The sequence below is a fragment of the Ursus arctos genome, unplaced genomic scaffold (assembly GCF_023065955.2).
Source record: "Ursus arctos isolate Adak ecotype North America unplaced genomic scaffold, UrsArc2.0 scaffold_15, whole genome shotgun sequence".
NCBI lineage: Eukaryota > Metazoa > Chordata > Mammalia > Carnivora > Ursidae > Ursus > Ursus arctos.
In genome coordinates, this window is record NW_026622819.1 from 55,993,650 (window position 1) to 56,018,850 (window position 25,201).

Here is a 25,201-nt window from a genome sequence, read left to right on the forward strand (position 1 = left end):
GGGGCTAGTTAGTTACACAGCAGTGGCCGACTGCTGCAGAGATGTAGGGTGTTGCCCCCATGTTCAGGGTGAAGGAACTGAAGCTTAGAAAGCAACGTCGCAAGATCACGCAGCCTCCAGGCCGGAACTCGGGACTGTCGGCAGTCTGGATCTGAAGTCCAGCTCTGCCCCCTGTGGCTTTCTCTGGCCCCCCTCCCCTGCGCACAGTTGACCCACCTTGCTCGCAGTGCTCCCCACTAAAGCCAGGCTGGCACAGGCAGTAGGGCTCCCCTCGATCTGAGAAATGGCACTGCCCCTGGTGACACTTGAAGGTGGAGCAGGCGTTGGAGTCATTCTTGTGGTCACACGTGGCCCCGCCGTAGCCTTCTACACACTTGCACACATATGAGGTCCCGGTTGCTACACATTTCCCATGGTTGCAGCTGTTGGCAGAGGACAGAATGAGAACGGGGAGGGCAGAGAGCATGCTGCCGGAGGCTTGCTCTGTCCACCGCAGCCAGGGCCCAGGCTCAGAGTGGGGCGCCCAGAGCTGTGGAACCTCAGGTTTTCTCCATCCCATGGTCTGCCCCCCACTAGCCCAGGGGCTGAGCATCAGTCCAACCTGCTGGAGGCTCGGATCACCTAAAGTCACCTACCAGCTGTGGCCACGAGGCTGGCTGGCTTGCCATTTTACCGGCAGTAGAACTCCCCGATCCAAGGGGCAGGTGCCGGCTCCGGAGCAGCTAAGCAACCTCTAAACACTGTCGTTGCCCTAGCATCTTGGTAATGTCACTGCCGCTGCCACCACCAGCAGTGCCAGGCTTTGGGATAAGTGCATTACACCAGACCTCATTCTTACTTTCTACAGTCCCCTCTGCTCTGCTGCTTCGGTGCCGCAGACAGTCTTATCCACATCTAGACGGAGAAACTGATGCTGAAATTCACCATCCTTCCGCTTGACGGAGACAGGGGTTCTCAGCAAGGTGCTCCCGCACTGCTCTAAGGGGGACCTGCTTTTGGCTGTGTAAGCTGTTGACCTAAGCAGTCACACTGACACAGGTTCTGGGTCCGATCTGACCACACTCCCTCCAGCTTTCCTCAGTCCCACTTCTCGGGGTTGCAGGGGAGAGAGGAGGGATGGAGGCAGGGACTGAGTCCATGTGGGGAACCTGGGCTCGCAGGACACTGACCTGTGGCCCAGACAGGGGTCCTGGGCCTCCTGGTCGCACAGCGGGCCGGTCCAGCCTGGGTGGCACTCACACACCACGCTGTCCTTCTCCACAGAGCGGCACACGCCATGCTTGCACACGGTGCAGGACTTGCAGCCCGGTGACACTCCCAGGGACTGTGGCGGGAGGGCCTTGAAGTCTTGCAGCTCGTTGTTGATACGCACCTCGTGGATGCAGCCGTGGAAGCCCCCCAGTGGCCGGTCCGTGCCCTGGCGCAGGGCCGAGAGGCCCGTGGAGGTGGGGATGCCTGGGGGAGGGGTGCCAGGACAGCCGCCTGAAGACCCTCCCCTGCCCACCAGCTCAGACCTCTCCTCAGAGCGTGAGGGAGGTCTCCACGTGCTCGCAGTTACGTGCTCACAGCTCTGGGCCTCTGCTGTTCAGATCGAGGGAATGGACCAAAACCTGGGGCCTTGTCCACACAAGGGTGCCTGTCCTTTGTCCTGCACTTTGACTCTTTAAAAAATGTGAATTTGTTGCCAACATTTTAAATATACAAAATTTCCCATAAAAACTCTTATTTCAGGCTTTCTAGAAAAAGATCTGATGGCTGGCCACAGGGCCACACTGGTGGGACAGAGGAGGACCACCCCCTCTAGGGAGGGAACAGAGAGCGTACCCCATTCCCCTGCTGTCCCCACCAAGCCTCTCCTGCCCCTTGTCACAGCCCTGCAGAGCACAGGGTGGGAGAGCTAGAGTTTGGGAGAGAAGGGGTGTGGGGAGCAGCTTCGATCTGTGGAACTTTGGGTAGCCAGGGGGTGAGAAACTGTGTGCCTTCTGGGACTGCTCTTGACTGAAGGATTTCCCTGGGCCCCTGGCACCTGGACCAGCTGTTAATAGTGTAGATTCCTGGGCCTTCCAGAGGGGGACTCCTTGGCCAGGAGGTCTTGGGAATCTCTTTGTTGAACCAGCTACTCTGGTGACTTCTTTTCTCCCTTCCCTTCCTTTCCCCTTCCTTCTCCTTCTCCTTCTCCTTCTCCTTCTCCTTCTCCTTCTCCTTCTCCTTCTCCTTCCTTCCTCCCTCCCTCCCTTTCTTTCCTTTCTTTCCTTCCTTTTCTTTCTTTCCTTTTTTTTTTTTTTTCCGCACATAACCCTTGGAGAACTACAGGCCCTGGGCTGCATTTCAGGCCCCAGCTCTGCCAGCCAGGTGGCTACTTCTACTTCCTTTTAGGCCTTTATATGATAACCTTCATCTCAAACATGTTCTACATACGTCACCTGAGCGTCACATTGGGTGACATGGTGGCAGAGCAGAGGGAATGCGACTTGAAGTCTGCAGGTGGTGGGGCCTGGACTTGACCTCTATCTCCTCCCTCCCCATTCCATCTTTACCTCTTCCCACCATTCCCACCATCTTTATCTCCTGAAGAACTTGTACTTCCCCAGAAGGAGCCTGTCTTCTCTCCTTTCTTCTCCTCCTCCCCATGATCTGGCTGTTTACCCTTTAGGGATCAGCTTGGTTGTCACTTCCTCCAGGAAGCCTTCCCTGATATGCTTTGGTAGTGGATGCTGAGATCAGGTGAACCCCAGCCAGTGGGCTGGGGTGGGTGGCCAAGCACGGGAGGGTGGGGGTGGTGGGAGGTGGAGGTGGTGGGGATGGGAGGGGAGAAGAGCCTTACCTCCGAGGTAGAGGGGGCTGTTGATGCCTACTGCTGGCTGCTTCTGGAGCTTTCCCAAGCTCTTCGGGGCTCCTTTATCCACCACCAGGTTCAGGGTCTGGTTTAGCATCACCAGCTCCACGCTGTGAAACTGCCCATCATTCACTGTCTCCACACTGGGCAGGAGAGAAGGGGTGAGAAGCAGAAGGTTTGCTGGGTGCCTCCCACAGCCAGGCACTGGGCCATGAACTTGGCCAGCATTACTTGCATTTTGTTTTATTTTTCATTTGGAAATAACTTCAAACTTAAATAAGTTGCAAAAGTAGAAAGAATACAGAGAATACTTCCTAAACCCACACTCTCCTGTTAGCCCCATTTGCTTTATCATTTATTTTCTTTCTCCGTATCCGTCTGTCTCCATAGACATGCATACATCTATATGTATATACATATATACACGTATAGTTTTTCTGAATCCTTTAAAAGTCATATACCTTACCCTTATCCCCAGATGCCTCAGTGTGCATTTCCTAAGGACATGGATAATCTCCCACGTAAGTACACTGCATTTTCAACTTCGGTAAATTTAACATTGGTACCACGCTTGTGTCTAATCAGGCTGAATTTTAATTTTTCAGTGGATCTAATAATATCTTTATAGCATTTTCCCCTTGCAGTACAAGATCCAGTCTAGGGCCAGGTAGTGCATTTGGTTATATTATTTGCATTTCTTTCTAGAATTTTACAGAGTTAAGCAAATTCCATCCTCAGACCACCTTCTTAATTTTTGCTCTACGTCATGCCACTAGGACCATTATTAACATGTTTTTCTTCAATTGCTCCACTCCCCCCCTTAAACGCGAGTAAGGATATAAAGCTAGCATTGTTCTAAGGAAACTGTCCCTGAGAAGAATATTCCAGGGTTATATTTTTCCTAGTACATATGAAAAAAAAAGGATCTCAAAGTGTCAATAGTTTGTCCATCTAAATTCATCTCCCGCACCTCCAGCAGCATGCTTACCGTCTGTGGATTGGTAGTACCGTAAAATGCTGCTTCACGCGTTTACAGCATTACAGAAACAAGGAAACGGGCACCTGGGTGGCTCGGTCGGTTAAGCGTCTGCCTTTGGCTCAGGTCCTGATCTCAGGGTCCTGGGATCTAGTCCTGCATCGGGCTCCTTGCTCAGCACAGAGTTTGCTTCTCCCTCTAACGCCCCTCGCCCCCACTGGTACTCTCTCTCTCCCTCTCTCAAATAAATAAAATCTTAAAAAAAAGACAAGGAAACAGAAGTTCAGGGAGGTCAAATAATGCTAAGTCCCCACAACTAGTGAGTACTAGAGCAGGACTGCCCACTGAGGGACAGACGTCTAGCTTCGAAGCCCACACGTCTGCTCCTTTCCCGTGCTGCCTCCCTCAGTCCCAGCAGGCCCTCAGCGAGGGCTGATGACACACAAGAGCCAGGCACTGTGCTGAATGGCTCTCCTCTATTATTTGACCCTCACCATAATTCTATAAAGCGGTGTCAGATATCCCATTTCACAGATAAGACGACTGAGGCCCAGAGAGGTGAAGGGATTTGTCTGAGGTCACCCAGCTAGTATGTTCCAGAGAGAATGCATAGGCAAAACTTTTCCAAAGTTCTGCTCTTTCCCCCGATTCGATTCTCGGCTGGGGGCTGGGAGGGAGCAGTGCGTGCAGGTGATGGGCATTTGGAAATACAATACTCCTTCTCTGAAAAGGGCTCTCTGAGGGGTGGCTGAACTCTGCCTTATCCATTCAGCTGTGGGTGCTGAATACGGAGCCTCCCTCTCCACTTGAGGTTTTCCCGGTGAATCCCCCAATCGGCTCCAACAAGAGGATCCCGTGCCAGACGTGGCAGGAACGGCTTCGGTGACTGAAGTGAATTTCAGCAAAGAGGTGAGGAAAATACTTGGGAGAAGAGAGGCTAAGTTGGGGTGGAGTGGGGAAAGCATAGTCTGTCCTAGCCCCTTACTTGGCAGGACCGTGACCACTCAGAAACAGAACCCCTCTGGTCTCAGTCTCCTCATCTGTAAAAGGGGAGAACAACCTGACAGAATTATCGTGATGATGGAATCAGAGGAGGTACTTGAAAGTGCTTTGTCCACTGTAAATTACTGGGAAAATGTGAGTCATTGTCATTACTGTTAGCTGGACTATTAACAACAGTAAGAACCTACCATTGCCTGTAAACCTAGCGACTCCTGCTGCTGCTGATCTCTGGGAGAAAGTGGTGGTCGAGGGGGACATGCAGGAGCTCAGGACCCTCCCAAACCCATCATGAACTTCTCTTCCCTCGTATCCATCCATCATCCATCATCTACCCTTCCAACCATCCATCTCTTATCCATCCATCCACCCACCCACTGAATGTCTACTATGAACCACATTGTTGGGGCTCAGTCGTTAAGCGTCTGCCTTCGGCTCAGGGCGTGATCCCGGGGTCCTGGGATCGAGCCTCGCATCGGGCTCCCTCCTCCGCTGGAGCCTGCTTCTTCCTCTCCCGCTCCCCCTGCTTGTGTTCCCTCTCTCGCTGTCTCTCTGTCAAATAAATAAAATCTTAAAAAAAAAAATGAACCACATTGTCCCCGGTGCTAGGGATCAGTGGGGAACAGTCCACTCACGAAGCTCACATTTCCTTAGCCTTTCCTCTAAATCAAACAACCAACATATCAGTGTAAGATGGGGTCAAGAAATAGGGCAATGGGCGGGGGGAGTGGTAGCTAAGAGTCCATTGAGGATCTCATTTGTGATGGGAGCCAAGAAGTCATATGAGGGTAGAGCTGCTCTCTTTCAGTAACTTCCAACTACCCTAAGTGGTGAGCAGACCCGTGCTCCCGCAGACGAGCTGATGGTGGGTGGGGGAGTGAGGGCGGGTGTGCAGAGACTACAAGCTTCTGACTTGGAGTCCCCACCCAGCTTTTAAACATCCATGCAAGAACATGCAGCTGTGTCCCCAAACCATTGGGTAGACTGACGCTGTGCTGAATGGGCTCCCCATCCCCGAGCCGTGTAACTAATGCGGGGCAGGCACCTGTCAGAGGGAGTTGTAGAGAGGCTGCGGCTCTGGGTGGGTGGTCTTGGCATTCCCTTCCAACATAAAAATTCATGCAGTCTGAGGCAGCCACTTTCCCATTATAAACACAGACACAGCAAACACACACACACACACACACCCCACTAACCTCTTCCTGGCCACTGGCTCAAGCCCACTGCTGCTTTCCTTCCTGTGTTCCTGTGCTGGCCAGGCCCTAGTGCACCGCCACGGAAGGCCGCGGCCTGGAGACGGTGGTTTAGTAGGAGCCGCAGGAGCAGAGAGGACGGTGAGGCCACCCCTTCTGCCCCCGATTAAGTGCTAGGCTCCCAGGTGCCCCAGCCGCTTAGGTCTGTGGAGGGCCTCCTCTGATACCCACAAGGGCGTGTTCTGTGCAGGTCCCTTCCTCCAGCTACATTCTTCTGCTAGTTCATGCTCCGGAGTTGGAGAGATCTGGTCTCACACGGGTCCTCCAACTGAGGGGCCCTGAGCAAGTCCCATCACTCTGTAAATCCGAGTTTCCACTTACACATGACAGCGAGAGTACGGGTGTCGACCTCGGATGGACAACACATGGTCCCTGATACCTAGCAAGTGCTCAGAGGTGGAACGATGACCTCCTCCACCCTGACCCTGGGCTAGGAGGAGCTGGGTGTGGCAGGAGGGACGGAGTCGGGGAGCAGGTTTGTGGACCCTGGAAGAGCTCTTCTGATTCATAACCTTCCAGCTGCCCAGGGCTTTGGGTTTCTGGCTGCTTCCACTGGCTCATAACCATCTCTGAGGAAGGCACTCCCGAGCCCCATTTTATAGGGAGGAAATCAGCTGGGCTCTGAGAGTCTTCCTCAGTATCCACCGGGCCAGATGACCCGGCATCAGGTGGGAGGCAGACAGCACTGGACGTGGAGAGCTAGCTGGGTGGCTCCTGTCTGGGACGGCATGAGGGTGTGTCAAGTGCTCTTCTTTTCTTCTTTTTCTTTTCTTTAAAGTAGGCTCCTTGCCCAGTTGGGGCCCAACATGGGGCTTGAGCTCACAACCCTGAGATGAAGACCCGAGCTGTGATCAAGAGTCAGGCGCTTAATGGACCGAGAGCCAGGTGCCTCTCTCTTCTGCTTCTAATACGAATAGTGGGCATGTATTGAGTGCTTTACAGGGCTAGGCACTGTGCTACTCTGTGGTAAGCGCTTGACCTGCATTCTCTTATTTAACCCTCATAACCCCCACAGGGGACATAGTTTTTTTCTCCATTTTAGAAATAAGAGGCCTAAGGCTCAGAGACGTAAGGTGTCCAGCTCACAGTCTTAAAGTGGAAGTGGTGGAGGCAAGATGGAAACCCAAGCTCCTAAGCCACAGAACCCTACTCCACTGTGGGGTGAACGGTCATTCTTTCAGGTACTGGGCATGTTCACCTGGATGCTGAGTTCTGGCCACTAGGTGGCGATAGAGCCTCACAGGACCAAATAGTCCCCGGGATTTCAGCTAAGCAGTAGCCTGAGACCTCTGGAGCGGACTGCAGCAACACCTGCCCCCTGCCCCGCCCCCTACCCATGCCCATGGCTGCATGGTCTCACTCTCTCTAGCCCTGGCCTTCCGGCCCCAGCATGGTGGGAGAGTGGGTTCTCTGGGAGCCTGACCTGGGTTTGAATCTCAGCTCTGCCGCTTTACTGGCTTCTGTGCTTTGGGGCCAAAGACTTCATCTGAGATCATGTTTCTCATCCCTAAAATAGGAGTGATGACGCTTGCCTGGGGCTTGTGGTGAGGGGTAACTGAGACAGAGACCTTGGCAGTGGATGGGATTGTGGTCATTGAGACTCAGGGAGCATGCCCGGTGGGCTAAATAGAGCCGTCTTGCGGCCCACATTTAAACACTGAGCTATTTCACATAGAAACGCCGAGTTTCTAGCGTCTCTTGATGATCTGTGTTCCCACATGGCATCATCTGCTGGAGCTGGGGTCAGCAGTCCCCTTCAGACAAAGCCTATACTCTCCAGGCTACCACAGTCCACTTTCCCCAAGTCTGTTCCCTTACTTGGCCCCTTGGCCTTGCAGGTAGGAAATAATGCCCGAAGTCTCTCTGACAAGTCTCGGAACTCAGGAATAGTCAGCCTGTTCCCATTCTGGGGCAGGTAGGGGCTCAGACAGGCTTTTCTGTGTGTTTGCCCTAGGGCCTGGAGTAGGACCTTGAAGTACCAGCACCCCCACCTGCGACTACAGCTGGGCAGATGAAAAAAACCAGGCACCCCCATAAAGCAGCCTCAGAATCCAGCTGCTCCAGGCCTGTAAATCCCCGCTGGGGGTGCTGACTGCTCATTCGCACTCTGGGGGCTGCCCGGCGGGCCTCAGCGGGCAGAATTTTGCAAACTGCCAGCCCCCTGACAGCTTTGGTTTGACACCCTGGCCCTGAGGCTGAGGAGGTCTTCCTAGGTGGCCAAAGGTCACCACAGTGACTCTGTGCGCTCCATTAACCCCAGCCCCCCACAGCATGGCTCTGTGCATACTGAGGGGGTCTCCCCGCTCCCCCGCCAAGGGCCTGCTCACTTCTCCACCTGTGGAAATGCTTGTCAGCCAGTTTCAGCTCAAATGTTTACCTCTTCCTCCAGGGAGCCTTCCCTGGTCCTCTGAGCAGAAATGTCTGCTCCTTCAATGTCCCATAGCATGTATCAGTTTCTTCTGGGACACCTATTTTATTCTGCCTCTATGACTGTTGCTTGTTTATACACCTGCCTTCTTCCCTGGATTGTGTTTTGTTTAACTGTGTGTCCTCCATACCTAGCCCAGGACCCGGCCCACACAGGCGTCTGGGAGATGTTTACTGAGTGAGTGAAAGAGCGCACTGCTGGGGCACAGCGGGTGCTGCCACCGAGAAGACTGGAAACAAACCCATTTTAAATACAGGATTTCGGGAGACTTGGGCTCTTTAGGACTGTGAGCTGCAGGACACTAAGGGTCTGTCACCAGGCTTGGCATGCAGACCTAGGCATGGGCATCCTTCACTGGGTTGCTCCCATGGGTGACAGAAAGAGCCTGGGGTCTCCCCAGGGCTCTGTGCTAACCCGCAGCCCACTGGCTCCCTGACAAGGGCTGTAGGAGAGAGCAGTTTCCTAGGCTCTAGATTACTTAAGATGAAGCCGAACGTAAGGAGTATGCAGATTTGAAAGCTGATGTAAGGTAGCCTGCTAAGGAACAGTACAGCTGACAGACCATATTTTTATAGCTTAACGTAAAAATCAGGGTGACTGTTGGAAAAACTGAAGTTTAGGGGAAAACCATCCTTCAAAACAGTTTGAAAGTCACTTAAGGAATAGTCCTGCTCCCTCGTGCTCTGAGATTTCTTCCCCTTGAGTTGCATGCTAATCCCCCCTGTTTTCTTTCTTAAACTAATAAAAGATTAGGATGACATTTCGAAAAGGGCACCTCATTAAGCAGCCTCATCCCCATTGGCGCACGCGCTCCTGCACAGTAGCCAGCTGGCCATTTATCTTATATGGTAATGAGGTGTCATCTCCCCGCAGGGTGGGCCTTCATCTCCTGCCTCTTCCTCCAACACTGCCTCTAGCCGTCCCACCCGCAGCTCTGAGCCAGGCAAAGCGTGTGAGTGTGGAGGGGGCGGGGAGAAGGGGCTTCAGAGGGGCCCCTCGCATCTTGTCTCGCAGCGGAAAGCACTCAGGAAGGTGTGGCGCTCGTGCCTTGGCGGGAGGGGCTGTGGTTCTTACCTGTAAACCGTGGTTGGTGGGGAGCTCAGACTGTCATAGACGAGCCTCACGTGACCCTGGTACAGCTCCAGCGCCAGGGGGTCGTTGTCTCCCTTGTAGAGAAGGATGCCGTTGTCCTTGTCTGTGGCCACCTGGGGAGAGGCATGAGGGTCAGGACTCCCCTGAAGCCTAGTCTCCCCAACCCCACCTCACAGAGACCTCTTCCAGGCGGCATCTTCTGGATGAACCCCAGGTCTGAATTCACGTCCCTATTTCGTTCCTCTGTCTAGCCTGGGAATTTCCAGGAGGGCATACTTACACTCCAGCAAATGCTGATCGAACAATTCAATTCAGTAAGTATTTACTGAGGACCCACGTGTGCCTTTATGTATATAAATATTATTAGATTATTACATATAAGATATATTATTGTGTGGGGGGTGGGGTCAGGAGCCTTGAGTTCTAATCGCCTCTCCCACCAGAATACAATGTGATCCCACCCAAACCCTTGTCCCTCTCAGGGCCTCAGTCTCTCTGTATAAAATAAAATATTTATAAATAAAAAGCTAACAATTACCATTTCATTCTGTGTTTACTATGAACTAGGCACTGTGTTAAGAGTCAATCTGGGGAATTTTTAAAAACACCGGTGTCTAGGCTTTACCCCAAACCAACGCCATATGAATCTCTGGGGGGTGGGGCCCAGGCAAAGCTCATTTTAGGAGTTCTCCAGGTGATTCTAATGTGGTGTCAAGGCGGAAAGCCCCTGGTTCAGAAGTTGCCACCCAGAGGCTGCAGGTGACTAGCCTGTCAGCTCCCTCCACCCAGCACAAGTGCAGCCTGAAGGACTGGAAATGGATCAGATGGTCTGATGGGACCTCTGCATGTCTGCACGTGCTGCTCTGGCTCGCTGGGACCCAACATTCAGGTCCCTGGGTCGGAGGAGAACGCAGGAGAGGCTGAGGGCAGCCAGAGCCGCCTCCTCGTGTGTGCCCAGGGTCAGCCCCCATCTCAGAGGCCTGCCTGCCCGCCGGGCCTGCCGCTCTGCAAGCTGGGGCAGCTTGACCGTCCTGTGCGTCTCTGCAGCCCCCCTACCTGTAGTGGGGCCTGGCATGCAGAGGCGCTCAGCGGATCTGTGTTGGATAAAAATTGTCACCGTAAGCGTAAAGCTGGGCCAGTGCGGCCATAACTGAGAGGGGAGCAGGGCCCTAGTTAGTGCCATGTGGCAGGGGCCGCTAACTGGCCTGCGTCCTCTTGCTGTGTCTCTGGGGTTCTTCCTCCCTAGCAAGCCGATAGGCAGGGGTCTACTGCTTCTCAACCATATACCGTCCCTGCTCCACCCCGCCCAGAAGCATTTAGGTCACCCAGAGATGCATCTTAGAATAAATGTGCTCAGGTCCACAGGTAGGGAACCTGAAAGAAGTTAGTTGGAAAAGAATTTGGTTCCTACTAAATGGTTTTCCATTCCCTGAAAAATGCCCTGCCTGTGTGTGCCTCTGGGCCTTTGTACATGCTGACCTCTCAGGCTAGACGGCATCCCCTCACCCTTCTATCCTTCTCCAGGCAGACTCCTCCTCATCCTTCAGATCTCAGTTTAGTTATCACTGCCTCTGGGGAGCCTTCCTCATTCTTCCCAGCAGGTGAGGCTCTCTGTCCCATGTGCTCCCACAACACCCAGGACTGGCACTGGCCCTCTGCTTGTACCTTGCCCTGGACAAGGGGCTTTGTCTGTCTTGTCCACCATCGAGTCCCCATTGCCAGCACAGTGTCTGACATACAATATTTGAGTGAATATTTTCTAGGTAAATGAACAGATGCGGCTGGGAGCAGGGGCTGCCATTTGCAGTGAGAGCCAAGAACAGCGGCTGTTCTCAGAACAGTTGGGGCTTGGGTCATGTTGGAGTGAAGCGCACCTGCAGGGAGATGTTGGCCTGGGGCCGGACCTTGGCGGAGGCTAGTTCCACGTAGGAGTCTTTGCCTATGAAGTTGACGGTGATGAGCTTCTCGCACCTCGGGCCGGCAAAGCCTGGGGGGCAGCGGCAGGTCGGCTCCTGCTGCACCACGATGCACTGGGCCCCATTCTGGCACTCGTACTGGTCACAGGGACTGGTCTGAAGCAGGACCATGGGTGGGGGCTGCTCACAGAGGAGCCCACTGGGAGGAGGGGAGAGAAGATGGGGGAGAGATGAGGGGAGGACAGTGAAGAGGAGACAATCAGAGTCTTTGGGCTGAAGAGCCATTAGCAGGGAGAGGGAAGAAAGATGGGGACTGGGACTTGTTCCAGCCTTCCCAACAACTGGGGCAAGCCCTTTCCTTCTCTAACCCCCATTTCCCTGTTTTTACAATAATAGGGTTGGATGAGGGTGCCGGTCCCCACATCTCGTGTCATCAGAATCATCTGGGATAAATTTGCAAATGGACAAAACGTGGCACAGACATATAATGGAATATTATTGAGCCTTAAAAAAGGTCATTCTGATGCCTGTTACAAGGTGGGTGAACCTTGAGGACATCATGCCTAGTGAAATAAAGCAGTCACGAACATGCAAATACTGTATGGTTCCACTTACATGAGGTACTCAGAGTGGTCACCTTTAAATTGGGTCAGGAAGTAGAATGGAGGTGGCCGGGGGAGGGGGCTTGGGAAGGGAGTGTGTAATGGATGCAGAGTTTCAGTTTTGCGAGACTCAAAAGCTCTGGAGACGGATGGCGGCGTTGGCTGAGGGACAGAGCAAGTGCCCTTACTGCTGCGGAGCTGCACGCTTCCACATGCTGCAGGTGTAAACCCCGCGTTACAGGTGTCCTACCACAACTTAAGACCCTAAAACAAAGCACAGATTCCTAGCCCCTTGTCCCCGCTCCCCTGTCCTCCATTCTAATTTAGTAGCTCTGGGGTGGGGCTCAGGAATTTATATTTTCACAAGCCTCATGTAGATGGTCTCAACCAGGGTTGGGAAAACTGGACTTCTTCATGATTCCTTCTCAGAGACCGTGATCAAGGGCCATTTGCATAGCTGGGTTTATGCCATGCAGTGAGTACTAAGGTACATCGAACAGCCCCAACCTGTCACCCCTCCCCCCACCTTAAGGCTGGTCCCTGCCTCCCCTCCAGCACCCCCTGCGCCTTTCCCTTCCAGTCAGTGTGGGCGCCAGGGCTGGAACCCAGCCTCTCCTTCCACATACCCCTCGGACCTCTCCTGACCACCTGCCAGTGCCTCCCATTCCCTCTGTCTCTTCTGGTTTCACTGATTCCAGGGGTTAACCCTAAGCTCTCCCATTTACTTCCATTTTTCTACCATTAGGGCACAATAGTGTTTTTGTTGTCCAGCCTAAAGAGAAGATCCCTGCCAGTGTGGCCATGTGACTACCCCCACCCTGTAAGCTGAGCTCCGAGACGGTAGCATCTCCCGTTGGAAGGAATCGTGGCCAAGCTTGACATCACGTGAGCTGGATCCTAAGTCCAACTCCCACCCAGTTGCCCTGGATGGCTCTTCTGACTATAACATGGGCTTAACAGCATCTGCTCTCGGACATGGAAGGGCTGACCTCCCAAGGAGACCCAGGAGGCCCAGGGCTAGCGCTGCCTAGGAGTGGGTCTCCACCCTGCCTGCCTTAGCCTGCCAGTCCCCCAGCCTGTAGGCCCCTTCCTGAGGCACCCCTCCACCATACCTGAAGCCCTGGGGGCAGATGCACGTGTAGCTGTTGACTGCATCCACGCACTGGGCCCCGTGGCGGCACCGGTGGGCCACACAGTCGTCGTCGTCCACCTCACAGAGCTTCCCGCTGTAGCCGGGGAGACATTCGCACCTGGAACACAGCAGAGCAAGGCTGTTCTGGGGGCCAGGCCGGCTTCTGGGGGGCCTCCTGTCTTGTCTGTGTACCCACATTCCCAAGTCCCTCACTTCTCGATGGGTCCCCGAAGCCTGGCCCATGGTCAGCTTCACCAGCCATCCGTGGGCTCTGGGTCCTTGCAAGCTGATGTCTGCTTGCGTCATGTGGGGGCTCCTGTGTTTAGGAGCTGGCAGCGGCGCTGCTGACACGTGGCTCCTTTGTGAGAGCGGTGGGCACTGCAGCCCCACCACCTGCTGGCCCAGGTGCACCCCGGTCCACACTGGCCTCCCTGAGCGTGAGCCTGGAACATGCAGCCCTGGGCTCCTCTGTCTGGGTGACACTGTGCCAGGGTCCCAGCAAGAAACAGACCTGAAGGCACTGCATTACTCACAGGTGTGCGGATGTACACCCAGACACACGTGAGCACAGACACTTCCGGGCGCTTCTGCCTCCCGCAGGCCTGGAGCCTGGGTACCTCTTTGGGCCACCAGCTGAATTCTACTGGGTGGAGCATAATAATAAGCACAGCCTACCCAGGTCAGAGGAGGAAGGTGGGACGGAGAGAGGGGGAAGCAAGAGCTCTGAGTACATGGACATTGGAGCCTGACCCGAGAAGCATCAGGACAAAGGGGCTGTGCTCCCTCCTCCCTCTCCTCGCTCCTCCCCCTGTAGGAGTGGGTAGAGTGGAATGACAAGTGGATCCGAGCATCGTTGGGGTTGGTTGGCGGAGCATGGTGTGTGTAGTGGGTTCGTGGCTGGGTAAGGCGCTTGGGGGTGGGGTGTCGCTGGAGGACGAGTTCTAGAATCTGAGGATCCACTGAGCCTGCATTCAGAAACCAAAATCGGCTAAGATCTGACCTGTTCACCTTTACTTATTTGAAGGGTAAATTTGAAATATGTGACCTCCTGCTGCCCCAGAAAGTGCAGACTTTCATGTCCTAGCCCACGCTCCACCCCAGTTTTTAAGCAGATCGGGCAAGCCTCTTGTGGGGGTATGTGCTCAGTACCCTACTGGTGTTAAGTCTGGCCCTGGAGGCGTCTGTCTTCGTGTCCCCTGCCTTCTAGGGAGTACCTGCAGCAGTTCAAGCCGCATGAGCCTCTCGGAGGCAACAGTGGCCACTCAGTGCCTGCAGCTAAGCTACAGCCTGTCAGGCACGGGGTCCAGGGGGCCCAGGAGGCTCCATGAGGAGTCGGGAGCCATGCTCCCTCGTAGACAGCATGCAGGTCTGGAGGCGAATGTGCTCGGTCCTTCCTGACAGCGCCACAGCCCGCTCCACGCCTGTGCTTCTCCAACAAAGCTCCCGGGGATCCCGGTTAAGTGCTGATCAGGGAGTCTGGGCAGGGCCTGGGAATCAGCACTTCCCACCAAGCTGCCCTGGGACGCGGCTGCTGCCGGATCCCGCACCTCGCTTCCCATAGCGACGATCTGCCCACCGTTTCTTCATCTGCTGAAGAGAAGCACCTGGGGGTATAGCGTGCATTCCCCCATGTTCTCAAATGTTTCCCCTCGCCTTTCTTCTAAAATGTAAGGCTGAGATGATTTTGTTTGGTATATGATTTTTTGATTCTGGCTAAGGGGGCGTAACCAAGTGACGTCCTTGGTCCCAGGACATCAGGAGTCTCCCGAGTTAGCTAATAAGTCAGCAGGGCCCGGATCGGCTCGCAGCGCCGGCTGTTTCCGCGTGCGAGAGCCTGGGTGGCTTGCTTCACCGCGCGGCACCTCAGCCCCAGCCAGGGAGCGGGCAGTTGTTTTTACAGCCCGAGACCGCGGAGCCTTATGGGAGATCGGCCGCGGTGCCCGACGCACAGTACGTCCCCGGCGCGGTAATCATCACGATCTGCGTTTCTGTCACTGTGACTCCCGCGGTCATGGGTTTCTGTCCTTCTTTTCCGGGTTTTGGTACATTGAGATTTCAGTGTTCATATCACAGACAGTTATATAGTGTTATCTGTTCTGTTGAGTCCTCGTTAGAGCATTATACCAGGAGCATTATACCTCGTTAGAGCATTAAACACCTTCGACCTTGGGCAAAGGCTGCTTTGGCTGCACGCCTCTTGTTCCTGTCCCTGCAGCCTTGGGATATGGCTGAGCAGAAGGAAGGAGAGCAGCGGGGTGGGGAGGCGAGGGGGATTGAGATTAGGAGATGTTGCATTGTGAGAAGGGGTTTTTGACTTAAATGCATTTTAATAAAATGCACATTATTGAGCTGGCCTGTAGACCTCTTCAATTCGTGAGAAGACACTGCGCGTGACTATGTTATCTCAAGATTTTGAAAGCTAGACTGGTTTCCTTTTATATTCTAGATTCTTCCTACTCCGTATTCTCTATGCCCCTAGAACTCAAGGGGCCTTGGCTACGGAAGAGTGAGGTTTCTAGGGACAAGTACCAGAGGATCACGATCTCTGGCCTCGCTTACGTGTCTGGTCCCAAGTCCCTAGCACCCCAACCTCAGACCTAAACCCTGGATGGACCGCTTCTGACCAGGTCTCATGCTCACCGTGCTCTGTCAAGCCAGCGTCCTCTGAGCTCAAGGAATGCCACTGATCCTTCCAGCTCTGATCTTCCACTCTCCCCAGCTCAGATGCCTGGGCGCCCCTGTCGCCCCTCGCAGGCACACCCAGGGCACTCTGCGTGTTAGTCCGGCCTGCTCTGCTTTGGTGCAGTTTGTTCCACGCATCTCTTCCTCCCCTTCGCCTCTTCCTTCAGCTAAAGAGCAGCCCTGAGTTGAAGCCAAATCCGGGAGTAGGACAAGTGGGGCAGGGGGGTTTGGAGGCATCCTCACCCTTACTCACACTCCAGCAGCCCCTAGCTAAGAGCGCACGCGGCACCTCGCAGGGGGGACTGGAGCAGATAAGGCGAATTTGAACAGGGCGTGTGCATGGAAGGACTGAAGCTTCTTTTGCTGTCAGCAAAACCAGAGGCTCTAAGCAGAGGCTCTCGCATTTACCCTGGTGATGAGCTCTAGGCTTGAGATGTCAAAATAGGAAAGGAAAACACTAGACAAGACATGCTCATGTCACTCTCTCACCTTCACCTATTCTAGACCCTTCTCCGGCTGGTGGGGCCCTCCCCCCGCCAGCTCATTCAAATCCCGTCCATCCCAGCTCACCTCCTAAAGTGTGTGGGGGCTTCCCTTGCTTCACTACATTCTTCTCTCCCTTCCTCAGCTTCCCAGCAGCGCCCAGAGCCCAAACTGAGGGCCCCAGACGTGCCTTCTTTCTACACATTTGTTTTGTGTCAAATTTTCCTCCCCCAGGGCAATGGCAAGGGCCTCGAGAGGGATGGAATCAAAAACCTCTTGTAACACCCACAGCACTTACCACAGTGAGAATCTGAGGACTGAAGGGCCGGCCCACTGGGGGACAACAACTGGAACCCACAATTCTTAGATTCCAGGGTCATAAGAGTTCTCAAGTTCTTACATCTTGGAGACTTATGAATCTAAGAGTCCACAGTTCCTAAGTCCCTAAGATTCTGTGACTCTCTGATGTCACTGGCCTCCGGATTTTCCGTGAAGCGCTAAGCTCTGCGGTACAGCATCACAGTCTCAGAAACGCCCGAGTCTGGGGACTCTCTGCCTTACGACTGAAAGCTGGACAGACTCAGACTGATGACGGATCCTGGAGCCATCCACCCACAGCATGAGCTTCGTCCTCCAGAGGCTGGAGATGCTACTGGATGAAAGGCTGGTCAGGATTCTTTCTAAAGACCCATCAGCATAGGCGTGGAGCTCCAGACCCACATCCCTCATCTTTAGGGGTGACTCTGTGGAGTCACTTCAGATATCTTTGCTGAAGGCTCTTCTGGGGTGCCCCAGCTGCTCTGGTCTTTGCACGCTCCCCCAGAGTCTCTGGTGCTAGAGGCCCGCCCCTCCAGGGTTGGACAGAGTCTGTTGGGGATGAGGGGAGCCAACTGTGAGTGCAAGGCAGCTTTGGGAGAGTGTTTAGGGGAGACTGTTCTTGGCCCTGGGGTTCTGGGATGTCCCTACTGATGTCAGATGGCCCCAGGACTCAAGGATCTCAGGGTGGTCTCTAGAACAGGCAATTGTACATGTTTTCACGAAGGTGGAGTGGAGGAGGAAGTAGGGACAGAGCCTGGGAGTGATTTCCCAGGGGTGTCATTTGATTCTCAGGCTCTAGAACAGGTGTCTTCTCCTGAGGCAGACTCTCCCTCCACCCTTAGAATTGCTCTTGTGCTCCCCGAGCTCCTGTGGGCTCTGCTGCTCACCAGAGAGACAGCTCCCCCAATGGCCATGGCTGCTGAACCGAGTCAGTGTTCCCTTTCCCCTCCCTGGCCCCCCAACATACACAGGTGCATGAGCTAGCAAACTGGCTGGAGCCACGGAGGGCAGAACGTGGTGAGGGATGCACAGACGCCCTTCAGACTCAGCTCCCTCAGTGGGCTTGCTCTACTGCACTCGCTCTGGGGAGGAAAGCCATGCTGGGGTTGAGGGGGGCGGGTCGGGAGACAAGGAAGGAGGGGGAGCGAGACGGGAAGGAGAGTGGTACAGGAAAGAGGGGATATCTTTATCTCCATTTGTCCGCCTGTCTATTTACAGACACACAGAGAAAGAGACAGACTTACAAAGAGAGAGAACCACAAAGAGACAGAGACAGAAGCACATGCCCAGGGAAACCGAGAGACTGGAAGAATTAGGCCATGACCAGTCAGAGACACAGAGAAGGACACGGTCAAGAACAAGTAACAGGCAGAGAGAGAGATCGGGAGAGGGAGAGAATGGAGAGGGCCCCACTGGAGGCAGAGACCTCAGGACCTTGTGCTGCTGGGGACACAAAGCCAAGCCTCACCTGAATCCTTTGTCCAGGGAGATGCACTTGGCCTCGTGCTGACAGAGGTTCATCCCGGGCACGCAGTGGTCAATCACCTCGTCACACAGCTCACCTGTGGGGGTGGGTAGAAGGGTCAGGCGCCCGGGAGACCCTGGCTAGAAGGTCAGATCCATTCAGCCCCCCGCCAGGAGGTCCTGGATCTCAGGCATCCTGGGCTCACTCTCTCGGGGTATCCTTTCCCTGTACCTCGGCCTCCCTAGCAGTGACACTGGGAAGATGCTAGGATTTCCCCCGGGCGCTGTCCTAGCACCATCGCTCGGCCGTTTCACGTGATCATTCAGGGGCTGCTATAGCTGAAACCACAGGATGCCGGCCCCTGAGCCTGGGCCATGCTTAATTGTTGTTCTCACTCCATATCCATTTTCTGAGCACCTCTTGTGTGGCAGACACCATGACGGGTTCTAGGAACAGTGACCTGGTCTCATCCTCCCCATGGCCTAGTGGGGCAGATCTACAAATCAGTGGGTGTAGCATTGATGTGTCACCGCAGGGGTAAACTCCATGGAAGGTCAGAGGTCTCCTGGAGGAGCGGACGTGGCTTCTCCACCTGCTGCAGATAAGTAAGCCCCCTGGACTTTCTCAGAGAAGAAAATATGAAAGGAATTTTGAAGTTTAGGTCTCTGGATACACTCCCTTTGAAATTCGTCATGCCAAGAAATGCCTAATGGGTCATAAATACCCAAGGATGGCACTTGCATGTAAGCTCCCCAGAGCTCACGCCCCCTGAGATGTGTTCTGGGAACGGGGAGCGGCATGAGACAGGACAGCGGGGACGAGGGCAGCGGCACATGCACCCCCGAGCTTTGGGTTCCCTTAAATGCCACCTGGTTAAGCCAGGTGGAGACTGACCTAAGAGAGGAAAACTTCACCCATGGAATTTCTCTCAGAGGTGGGGGTGGGAACACGGGCAGGGAAGCTGCTGGGACGGGACAGAGGAAGGTCCTGAGGGTGGCTGGGGAGGAAATGGATGACATACAGAGCCCCCAGTCTGTTCTCTGCTATGATGGGGACAAGCTGACCCCTACCCTGTCCTCATTTTGCCAGCCTCTCCAGACCACAGAGGGCACTGTGTGTTTCCTCAGCTGTTTCCTCTTCCTCACTTCCTGGAGAGACCCAGAGAGGCAGACAGGCGTCTGTGTGGGACTGGCATTTTCGGGGACAGAGAAAACCAAGGCATCCCATTCGCAGTAGAATTACACTTTAGTTAACCGCAGACACAGGCCACGCTACTCCACTGGGGCAGGAAGCCACCTTAGTAAGTGTCTCCTCAGCCCCCCTTCCTCTGCCCATCTGCCCACCATAAACTCAGTTCACACCCTCCCTTTGCCCCAAAGCTATTTTGAGTCCCTTTGTCTTCTCTTTTTTAACTGCTGGGATGTGTTCTGTCTTCTGGTACTGAGCCGATTCTTCTGGACCAATGATTTAACCCTATATGACTCCTCCTCTCATCTTAGGTAGACCAGATGCCCCTTGAGGGCATGCTTTTGGATTTCTTGGTATCCCTAGTAGCTAATTCAGTGGTCTGTATACAGTAGATTCATAATAAGTGTTGCCTTTTGCTAACTTAACTCTTGGCTATAACTCCTCTCTGGGAAGGTGGAAGATGGAGAGGAGTAGACCATCAGCAGATTGCCCTGCACTTTTCTCCAGTATAAAGCCTTCCCTGGGACTCCAGGAGGCTGAGGAGTAGCAGGTGGTTTTCTCAGTCGGCCTTGGCGTACTCCACCACAGTCCCAAGAGTGTGCTTAGAGAATACGTGCCTAACGGGCAGGGGGTCTGCTTAAGGCACAGGGTCCTGAGCGGCAATGGGGGCTACTTGACTTCCTTCTCCGCAGGCCTCAGGCCTGCCTCTAATCATCGTCTGTGTATTCCCAATCCTACCTCATTCCTGACGCCAAGCCACATGCCAGTAGGGCAGCGTGTAGCAGTCCCTGGGGTGCCTGGTCCTAGTTTCCATCCTTGCCTTAGGTTGCTATTTCCTAAAATATGTTTCTTGCAGCACAGGATGTCTGGGTTGGGAAGGAGTTCTGGGCTGGGTAGGAGGAAGTTCTGACTTCAAATAAATTTGGAACTTGCTGGGTTAAACAAAGTGAACAGCGTTTAAAGCAAGAATTGTCAGAACCTCTAATACGAAGCTTTGTATCATGTGAAAGAGAACTATTATTACGTATAGTGCTGCTCCAACTTTCTGTTCCTGGAGGCTTTTCCTCAAAGAGCTCATGGAATTTATGGAATTCCATTCGGCGAGATGCCGCTTTGGGTTGACCCTATAACAGAGGAGGCTGTGTCTGTACCCCGGGTGGCATTTTGCTTCATCACCTAGTCTGTTAGTCTGACTGTTCTCATCAGGGGCTGTTAATATAGGAAATAAAGGTGCTGTGTTTTGGGGATGCATGGGCAGGATGATTATCCCGAGGAATAACCTGGGCGGGGGGCTTCCTTGATTCTCCGGCTGGGTGAGGTTCTTCCTCTGCCATCCCATGACCCCCCGGGGCTTACAGGTGTTACGTTCTCTTTCTAGTGAATACATCTCTCTGTACTTGACGATGAGCTTCTGAGGAGAGGGAACTTTGTCTTGGTCATTTTTGTATCCTCAACTCCTAGCAGAGCATCTAGAAAGTGTAAATTCCCAGCGAAAGCAGACTAGACCTGAACAAACAGGAAATGTAATGCAAGCACTTGTCGCTGGCCTCAACCACCACTGGGTCGCCGGGGTTCCCAGAGGAGGCGGTGGCCATCAGCTACCGCAGCAAAGGGCTGCAAGCGCCCTGGGACCCTGTTTCAAAGCAGGGAGGAGCTAGTGATGTGCCGGGGGGCATGAAGCGGGGTGACACGCAGAGCGGGCCTCTGGGAAGCCCCTCCTGGCATGCCACCAGGTTTTGGGGACTCACGTCTCTGTCCACAGGGGGAGAGGGTGGGGGCCCTGAGAGAAACTAAGAAAATAGTATTCTTTAGCACACGACACCTGGCCGACCTCGGTGCACAGGTGTCGGGGACCTTACCCGTGTAGTTAGGAGGGCAGATGCACACATAGTTGTTGATCCCGTCCACGCAGGTGGCATTGTTCTCACAGTCGTTGTCCTCGCAATCGTCCGGATTGATCTCACATCGCTGGCCCTCGAAGCCCAGAGGGCAGGAGCAGCTTTGGGGATGTGCGGGGTGGGGAGGAGGGGAGCCAGGGGTCAGGGAGTGGGGAGGGGGGTGGAGTGGCAGAAAAGAACGTTGGGGGGGGGATATAATTAGGTTTCTCTCTGGGTGGAGGTCCGAGGCAGCGGTTGGTATACCTGAAGCAGTGGGGTCCTGGGCAGGAAGACTGTTAAGGGCCTGAGAGGTCATTTCATCCAGCCCTCTGTCTCCGGGCAATATTCCATCTCCTCTGGCCATGGATGGCTGCCTGCCCCCACAACACTCCCCCAGCAGGAAGCGGTTTCCTGGAGAGAGCTGAGATTCCTCCAGCTGTCTTCCCTTGGCTCTTTTGTGGGCAGTGGTTGGCAGACAAAGAGACAAAGGGCATAACAAACATCCCCTTTGAGCGACTGTCTACCCAAGGGCGGGGGTTCTCCCTGGAGCCGGAGTAGGACGAGGTGGCCAGGATCAGGATCTGCAGCCGAGTACGGGGAGTGAGTTCTGGGTCTGCTACTTCCTGGCTTAGACCTTAGGCGAATTAATTAAATTCTGTGTCTCAGTTTCCACGTCTAGTGACTGGGGGAGTGTTATTTCCCCCCATGGTGGTTTTGTGGGGAGTAATGAGATGATACAAGCAAAAGGCTTAGGAGGGGACCTGGCACATAGAAAATGCTCAGAACATGTTAGCTAGCTTCAGTTCTAGATACTTCCCCACCTGGCCTCCTTACCCCTTCTCAGGGATGCCACTGTTCCCTGTATGTAGTGCTACTTCTGAGACCCCTCGAGCTTCTGGGGGATCAGCGGATGGGGTGGGAGGATGCTCTCCTGCCAGCACCGAGGCACTCTGCGGAGCCTGGCCGGACACGAGCAGCAGGACGCCTTCGTTTAACCTGTCTCGGGGGCGCTACATCTCTCGGATAAAACCCTCCAGCCTCTGGCCGTCCTCTGCCCAACCTTGGTCGCATCCCAGGACTAGGGATGCAGACTAAGCCGGGACAGAGAAGCTGAGCAGAGGACAAGGGGCACAGGTGGGAGACGAGTTTCTGATTAGATGAGCGGCAGGGACTTACTCCCCCTGCAGCCCAGCCCCCCGTCAGGGATTTGCACCCTATTCACGAACGTATGTTCCAGCTTCAGACCCAGGATTCCAGGCATTTCTCTGTTTTAGAGACTGCTCTGCTCCGGGATTTAGCTGCAAAACGAAACTGTTTGGAAGTGGATTTCTAGAATCCAACTTAGCCTTTCCTCTACTGAAAACCGTGTCACATTTTCTGTACAAGGCCGGGCATTCTCAGCCTGAGCCCTTGAGGTGCAGCAAGATGGCGCATTCCTTTTCTCTGTGAGGGACTCTGGGCGTTCATGAAAAGTGTCCTCAGAGCCAGACGGAGGGTAGGTTTTCAAAGGTCTGAAAGCATAGTGTTGCCTATTTTCCCAAAATGAGTTACCCCGGCTGTCCCCAGAGCCGTAGGATTGCACGGAAGTGGGATACGGATGGCGGGTCAGGGGACGGGCTGCTCATGCAATGCAAAGAATGGGGTAAGGAGACGAAAGTCTCCTCTGCCCTCACTGGAAACCTCGGCAGGGGGTTGTCAAGGAGACTCCAAGAGCACCCAGTTAGCTGTGGGACGTAGGACAGGTCAGATCTCCTGTCATGGTCTCCTGCCCGGCCAGCTCTGCCAGCCTTTGCTCTTTCTGTGAGCAGATAATGCATCAAGATGGGAGAAGCATCTGATGAAGAGGCGGGTGATACTTCTAGAATTCTGACACGCAAGAGGTGTTATGGGTTGAACTGCATCCCCTCAAAAAGATAGCTTAACCCCCAGCACCTCAGAACGTGACCTTATTTGGAAATAGGGTCATTGCAGATATAACTTAAAATGCAGTTACCTGGGGGAGGGTGGGCCCCTGGTCCAACATGACTGTCGTCCTTGTAAGAACATGGCCACGTGGAGACAGAGACACAGGGTGAATGCCATGTGATGATGAAGACAGAGACCACAGTGAAGCAGCTGCAAGCCAAGGCCCAAAATGGCCGCCACCACTAGAAGCTAGGACGGGCCAAGGAAGGATCCTTGCCCTTCCCCTATAGGCTTCAGGGCAAGCATGGCCCTGCTGACACCTCGAGTTTGAACTTCTGGCTTCTAGAAATGTGAGAGAATACCTTCCTCTTGTTCCAGGCTACCCCTGTGTGGCACTTCGTTACGGCAGCCCTAGCAAACGGACACAGGATGGAAAAAGGGAGCAGACCTTCCCTGACAGGTGTCCCTCACTGTGCCAACCTATCAGGTGCTCGCCTAGTGAGGGAGAGTGTTGCTGCTCCTTGGGAGGTCCACACAGACTGTGCTATCCCCAGTATGTGGGCCTTGTTGCCTTAATCCTCCACCCCATTTCCCTAATCCCGTAGGTCTGGGCCCTTTTCCTTGAAAATGAAATTCTAAGAATATTTCCAGTTTATTTGAATCCCCTCAGCAACTGAGGGTGGAAACAGGATCCTTCTGCTCACCTGAAGCTCCAGAGTCGGAGACAGACCCTCAGAACGCTGGGGGGTGGGGGTGGGGGGGTGGGCAATGCAGAGGCAACAAGAGAGGGGACAGACAGTTGCCTGCAGGGGGCACTCTTCCCTCTTGCAGACCTCCATTCCTTGGCTGGGTGGGCAGAGCCGGGCTTTTACCCTGGAGGTATGTTTCCTGGCTGGGGCCACATGGCCACCTCCGTGAGATTTCTGTGTGGTTTCTCCTCGCCCCTGCTCCCAGCGAGAAGGTCGGAGTGGGTGGTTTGGCCGACTTCAGGCAGGAAAACAAACCTTGCCTTGAATTTCACTTTTTAAGAGCCAGAGTTTGATGGGGCTGGCTTGGCAGGTGGACACAGGGGCAGGCTGGGTTCCCTGGGGAGGAGAACTGGGAGCCCAGAGCCTGATTTCTTTCGCAGACCGCACAGCAGCCCCTGGCCAGAGTGCCTTCCATACTGGTTTGCAATCTGAGCTCTAACACATCCACGCACAGCTTGGCACTGGGTGCCGCTTCCTCTCCTGCCTGACCCGCTCACTCACCAGGGGTGCTAAAGGAACCACTTCCCACCAGTCTGCTTTTGCCAGGAAAGAGGTCGGGTGGGAAGACCCAGGAATGAGTGTCAGGATATGTGGCCTAGAGCAAATCCAGCTCTGTGCCTCAGTTTCCTCATCTGTTAAATGGGGCTAGCACCCACCTGTAAAAGGTAGCATCACTGTGAGGGTTTAAGTGAGATACTACACGACTAGCGCGTGCCTGGCAGACAGTGAACACATAGCCTATGTCACCTGCTATTACTGGGTTTTATCACACAGAGGACGGTGGGATTACCCCGCTTTTGGCTGAGTCATCATGCCATCCTGCTCTGACTTCTGCCAGCAGCTGTCGCCTCCCTTGGTGTCCTCCTGGCTCTGGAGACAGACTGGATTCCCTGTGCCAACGCTTACTAACCATGTTACCGCGGGCCAAGGGCCGCTCCGGTCCGTGCCCTGACCTTCTTATTTGCATCACAGTAGCCCCCTTGCGACCATCTGCATCATGGGCTCAGCACAGTGCGCGCACACAGTAGGGCCGCAGGGAGCAGCTATGCTGCTTCAGCCTGCCCCAGGGGTCTGCCCAGAAAGCCCTCTGAGGGAGGGAGGAAAGGCCCGCAGTGAGTGGTTACCTGAACCCATCCTTGTGGCTCTCGCTCAGGTGGCAGGTGCCTCCGTGCTGACAGGGGTTCTGGATGCAGGTGTTGATGGGCACGGTGCAGTCTTTGCCCTGAGGAGCAGAAGGGCGAGAAGCACCGGGTTAGGGAGGCCTCAATGGCTGCCTGGACCAAGACTCCCCTTGGAGCTC

The 25,201-nt window shown here is 54.3% G+C and overlaps 1 protein-coding gene across 1 annotated transcript in view; it reads right to left on the minus strand.

Moving 5' to 3' along the window:
- SLIT3 (slit guidance ligand 3) overlaps positions 1–25,201 on the minus strand; it is a 594,031-nt gene that overhangs the window by 5,969 nt on the left and 562,861 nt on the right. Inside the window, exons 27-35 of the mRNA XM_026510940.4 lie at positions 25,026–25,123; positions 21,230–21,369; positions 18,186–18,279; positions 13,215–13,352; positions 11,459–11,699; positions 9,567–9,697; positions 2,825–2,979; positions 1,170–1,455; positions 217–422 (exon numbers count right to left, since the gene is read on the minus strand). Of these exons, the coding sequence (XP_026366725.3) occupies positions 217–422; positions 1,170–1,455; positions 2,825–2,979; positions 9,567–9,697; positions 11,459–11,699; positions 13,215–13,352; positions 18,186–18,279; positions 21,230–21,369; positions 25,026–25,123 (1,489 nt within the window). The remainder of the gene's footprint in view (positions 1–216; positions 423–1,169; positions 1,456–2,824; positions 2,980–9,566; positions 9,698–11,458; positions 11,700–13,214; positions 13,353–18,185; positions 18,280–21,229; positions 21,370–25,025; positions 25,124–25,201) is intronic.